This window comes from Gavialis gangeticus, unplaced genomic scaffold (genome assembly GCF_001723915.1).
Source record: "Gavialis gangeticus isolate Ggan-Ray unplaced genomic scaffold, GavGan_comp1, whole genome shotgun sequence".
Lineage (NCBI taxonomy): Eukaryota > Metazoa > Chordata > Crocodylia > Gavialidae > Gavialis > Gavialis gangeticus.
Window position 1 is genome coordinate 1,880,848 of NW_017728973.1, and position 5,486 is coordinate 1,886,333.

At 55.7% G+C, this 5,486-nt stretch overlaps 2 protein-coding genes and 1 pseudogene across 2 annotated transcripts; 2 read left to right on the forward strand and 1 right to left on the reverse strand.

Annotated features, from left to right (window-relative positions):
* The first annotated feature begins 633 nt into the window (after positions 1-633).
* On the forward strand, positions 634-1,598 carry LOC109289860 (annotated as a pseudogene).
* Positions 1,599-3,662: 2,064 nt separating this feature from the next.
* On the reverse strand, positions 3,663-4,329 carry LOC109289877 (heat shock protein 30C-like). The gene has a single exon (XM_019506128.1). The coding sequence runs from the start codon at positions 4,307-4,309 to the stop codon at positions 3,737-3,739; it is 573 nt and encodes a 190-aa protein (XP_019361673.1). The 5' UTR covers positions 4,310-4,329; the 3' UTR covers positions 3,663-3,736.
* A 94-nt stretch (positions 4,330-4,423) lies between these two features.
* On the forward strand, positions 4,424-5,486 carry LOC109289870 (heat shock protein 30D-like). The gene has a single exon (XM_019506115.1). The coding sequence runs from the start codon at positions 4,509-4,511 to the stop codon at positions 5,196-5,198; it is 690 nt and encodes a 229-aa protein (XP_019361660.1). The 5' UTR covers positions 4,424-4,508; the 3' UTR covers positions 5,199-5,486.

Genomic DNA, 5,486 nt, shown 5'->3' on the forward strand with positions numbered 1-5,486 from the left:
GATGTCCGGGTAATTTAAATCACCCATAACAACTACATTCTTCACCTTAAGTGCCTCTGCAAGCTGGCCCAAAAATTCCCAGTCCAGATCCTCCCCTTGGTTGGGAGGTCTGTAGTAGACCCCCACTGTTAGATCCCTCTCCATATGGCCCCCTTGTATCTTGACCCAGAGCACTTCCGCTTGCCCCTCCTCTGACCCCATTCTGCTGGCAGAGGATGTGTAGTGCTCCTTGACATAGAGTGTTACACCCCTACCTTTCCTTCCTTCTCTATCCCTCCTGTAAAGCCTATAGCCCCTAATGCTAACTGGCTCCCAGCTCTCCTCCTTCCCAGGGCAGAGCTGGACTCCAGTGGGGGGGAGGGCAAGCCCTGGTGCCACGCAGCAGTTCATTAGCCACAGCTGGAAGATCCAGCAGTAAGAGTAGCCTGTGCTAGAAAGGCAGTGGGGGGAAGGAGGAAGACATAATAGATGTTTACAAACCAGCTCTTGAGGCCTGCACCATGGGGCCATGCTAAAATATCTACTTAATGTATTAACCCTTTGTGCATTGTTTTTATAACACAGAAATCCTCAGCACAACATGTGGTCCCTAATTCTGCAATGTGCTGTAAAGTTTAGTCTGGAAGAGCCTCAAACTCCCTGATGTGCTCCCACCCATCCCACCTTCCTTTGTGAGCTCTGCTCTCAGCTGGACCACAGCAGCTTGTTCTGTAACCCAACCCCCCGGCTGGCTGTGACTACACTGCCCAGTTTGGATGGGTGATGCTTGCCTCAGGAAGCAGGTGCTATTATTTTGGCACATGAGTAATCCCTAAGCCATCAGCTGCTTAAAAATAGAAGATGGCATCTCGAGGGTATGAATGGGACCGAGAATTGTGGATGGGCCCAGGCCTGGCCAGGAAGAGGATAAAAGCCACTGGCTCCCACTAGCTGAGCAGAGCAGCTCCAGGACCACTGGAGAGGACTCAGCCCCAGCGCCCTGAGCCAGCCACAGAAGCAGAGATGCTGTGCCACCTGCACCTCCAGCCGCCCTCCCACTGCACCCTGGCTCCCTGGGTGGGCCCTGTGCGCACGCTGTGGCCTCAACCCAGCACTGTCATTGCTGAGCTGGAGCAGGATGTCCGCTGGGAGATGGACCGGACCAGGGATTTTATGAGCGGTGTCCAGCAGCTCTTAGCAAGTGGAGGGAGCAGAGAGCAAGAGCAGAGCACCAGCATGACCCTGCCCCAGGGAACAAACAGGGGCTTCACCATATCCCAGGACGTTAAGGGCTTTTCCCCTGAGGAGCTAACAGTAAAACTAGTGGGCAGGAAGGTGTTGCAGACAGGCAAGGAGACACAGAGTGAAGACAGTAAAGGTTCCTTCTCCTACAAGTCTGAGGTGTTCAAGCGGGAGTGGGACGTGCCTGAGGGCGTGGACCCCGATGACGTGAACTGCTCCATCTCCAGTGAGGGCCAGCTGCACATTGAAGCCCCACGCCAGGCACTGATAGCTGCCCTGGAGAGGAACGTACCCATCCAGATCACCCCACTGGGACAGTGGGGAGTGAAGCTGTGGCGGGCTTCAAGGAGGGGGCCAACGTTAGATCCAAGGCATAACAGGGACTGAGAGCTGACAGCTGTTGTGCTGGCTGAGCCAAGGAGAGCAGAGAGCAGTTTCCCAGAGCAACAGCAGAGCTGAGACTTATTGGAGACTGATGCAGGCCCCATGGGGGTGGGAGGATGTGGGAGACTGTCTAACTGCCCTTGAGACTTGTATTAGGTCGTTATTTTATATTAAATAAATGGGTTGGTCTTTTCCAAGTGTTGCTGCTGCCTTTGCCAGGCTCGCTGGCTCCCAGATTGTCCCTGTGCTCTTCTTTTTCTTTTCCTTTCCCAAGAAGGATGAATGGCCTCATGGCTTTGTGTGGGGCTGGGAGTCAGGGCAGCCTGATCCAATTCCTTAGTGTGCTGTGGACTCCCTGTGTGACTACAGACAAACTCCCCCATCAGGCAGGGCCCCACTCCTGCCTGTAAAAAGCAGCAATGTCAGTGCTCTGCTGAGAAGCACTGAGTACTGCGGGAGCTTGGGGGAAGTGATAAAGGCAGGTGCTCTGGGAATGCAGGGCTGTGCTGGAGCAGGCCAAGGCCCTGTCCCGTAGCCTGGCAGCCAGGCTACAACTGCTTATCTGAGACACAGAGATTGCAGGGAATGTGGTGCTGCCAGCCCCTCAGTATCCTTGCTCCTTAAGTTTGGCAGATGCAGATCAAAGCTTCTGGGGCCTCGTCCTGGCTGTCTTCCAGGAACTGGGCATGCTGCTTGCCCTTACAGGTCCAGGCTGAGGAGGGAGCAGAGCTCAACTCACAGCACAGGGATGGAAGCTGCAGAGCAGTCTTTTCAAGCAGCTGGAGCATCTGATGGGCGCAGCCCTGCACGCTGTGGGGCCTGATGTGTCACAGGTGCTGAATGCCGCCCATCACCTCTACCTGCTGTTGCCAAACAAACTACTCCAGGTGCTTGGAAAGCTCTTCCCTGGGGAAAGCAGAGTGGGCCTGCACTATAGAGCCTGCGCTGCTGAAGGCCCCTCAAGTGCCCGCTGTTCATAAACCAGCCCCTGTTCCTGACTGGCCTAAGCTCAACCAACTTTGTCATCTTCCTTTAAATAGGGAGCTGTGCTGTAAAGCCAAGGAACAATGGCAGGGTAGGAAGTGGGGACCAGGCAGCACGATGCCTTTTTAACCCTGGCGTCTCCAGAGTTGATATTAGAAAACATGTTTTGTGCCCAGTGGATTTTGTACAACAAAAGCTCTGAAAGGATGGTGATAACAAAGTCATGGTGGGAGTGGGATGTGAGGCACTAGGCAAGGGCTTTTTAAGCAAAGAGACTTAAGAAAAGACTGTCCCTTGCTCCATCTGCTTCATGACACACACAGAGTTTGCCTGTGCTGCTTGAGGCACACATGCTGCAGGTTCGCCACCCCTATCCTAAACTGATAAATCCTTAGCAAGTGAGTGGCTCCACAGCAATCCAGTGGATCACTCATGTAACTCAGACTCACAGGCCTAGGCCCAGTTGCTGGAAGGGATTGCTCCCAGGCTAGTTAATTTACTTTGAAAGCGTATGCAAATATAGACAGTGACAAAATACAGGGCCTGAGGTCGCCAGACAGTGTGTGGTGATGCTCAGGCCTCAGAGGACAGGTTTTAAAGGTCACTGCAACTGCATCTTCCACTGTTCCCTGTTTGGAAATTTAAAAAAAAAGCAGTTTCTAATCAATCTACTGCCAACTGGAATGTAGGAAATGCGGGTTTATTTCCACCAAGTACACACAAACAACACATTCAGAAAGATCACCATCACCTGGCTAAGATAAATGTCACCCGGCAAAATAGCAATATTGAAACCAAAAGCCCCATTCCTCTCCAGGTTGGGCACAGGTATAAGAGTTCGGTCCAGAGTCCAACATGGGAAAGACTCAATCAGTCCCTGCTGCAGGAGGGACTCCTAAGCATGATGTATTCAGATGGGATCACAGGGCTTGTGCAGGGATACACCCCAGAAATGGATGCAGTCTCTGAGCCAGGGCAGTGGGCTCATTGTCACTCCCTCTGGCTGGGTCAGGACTCCTGGCTGCTGCTGCTCCCCACCTCCCTTCCCAGCTCCTTCTCCTCCTTGGCTGGGGCAGGGATACACCCCAGAAATATCTGTAGTTTCTGGGTGAGGGCAGCATGCTTGCCATCACCCCATCTTGTTGGGTCAGGACTCCTGGCTGCTGCTTTCCACCTCCCTTCCTAGCTTCTCCTCCTCCTTGGCAGCAGGGTCTGTTTGTGTGGCTCCCTCTCCCCACTGGGCATGGCTGGAAATGCCTTTTCCTTCTGCAGGCTGCAGGGCCAGGCATGTTGCTTCAACGTGGAGTTGTGCATCAAAGCACAGAGAGCAGGTCATGGCATCCAAGTCCAGGTCTGCAGGCAGGAGCATTTCCTTGTGCATCTCCTGGTACTCCCAGAAGCTGCCTCCATCCTTTCCAGGGCTCTGCTTCTTGTGGCTCCCCACCACTGTCACCTTCCTGCCCTCTTGCCTCACCATCAGCTCCTCTGGAGAGAAGCTGGCCACGTCCATGTGTAGATCAAACTTCTTGTCCTGCCGACCCCCAGACTTGGGCTCCTGCTCCATGGCCCCAGCCAGAGCCGCTCCATTCACTCTGCAGCCCATCCCCACACTGTGCCCCAGAGGGTTCAGGCACCTTCCAGCAAAGCCCAGCCCCGAGCACGCAGCCAGCCCTGCTACACAGTGCCACAAGTCACCTGCTCCACTGCCCTGATCCATCATTCATGAGTCAGGGCCAGGGCCCTCCCACCAAGGCCACGTAGGGCCGGACGGGGAGGGCTCAGCCCAGATATGGGCAGGAGGAGGACGGTTCAGGAAGCGCCTGGAAGGGCGCCGTGGGTACAAAAGGCAGCCGGGCAGGCAGCAGAGGCAGTGCTCAGCTGAGCAAGGCAAAGGCAGTGTGTGTGGCAGGAGCAGAGCCATGGCACGGTACTCCCGGGGCCTGGTGCGGCTGCTCCCTGTGCGGCAGTGGCCATCGCGAGACTGGTGGCCCACGTGTGTCTGTAGCCACGAGAGTATGAGCAGCCTCCTGCAGCCATGGCCAGCCAGCATCTTTGAGCAGATGGCAAGTGACCTGCTGCGGCAGGTGGAGGCGATGGACAGGCTGAGCCGTACTGTTTTGCAGGCCCAGCCGCTCCTGTGGTTGGAGCCTGCGGGCCAAGGGGAGCCGAGGCAGGATGGAGCGGCCCAGGCTGGGGCCACAGAGCAGGAGCCAGAGTCTGGGGGTCAGCAGCACAAGAAGTTCGAGCTGCGTGTGGATGTGGCCGGCTTCGCACCAGACGAGCTGACAGTGAGGCAGGAGGGCAGGACGCTGACGGTAACGGGGAGGCGTGAGAAGCAGAGCGCTGGAGAGGGTGGAGGCAGCTTGCAGGAGTACCGGGAACTGCGCAGGGAAATGCTGCTGCCCTTGGGCCTGGATCTGGAGGCTGTGACCTGCTCCCTGTGCTCAGATGGACAGCTCTGCATCCAGGCCCCACGCCTGGCCCTGCAGCCCGCAGAGGGGAAAGCCATTCCCTTCAGCGTCCAGGCGGGAGAGGGAGCCACACAAGGAGACACTGCTGCCAGGGAGAAGCTGGGAAGGGAGGTGGGGAGCGGCAGCCAGGAGTCCTGACCCAGCCAGATGGGGTGATGGCAAGCTTGCTGCCCTGGCCCAGAGACTGCAGCATGGCTGTGGTGCATCACAGCCCTGCAATCATACCTAGGTGTCCCTCCTACAGCAGTGACTAGGGGCTGTATAGAGTCCGTAGCCATCTTGGTTTCTGGAGAAAGCTTTCATACATGTCACCAGCCTGGAGTTGGATGGGGCTTTTGGTTTCATTACCACTTTATTGCCAGGTGACATTTATCTGGCTGACTGTATTGCTTATGTGTCATGATGGAAATAAACCTGTTTCCCACA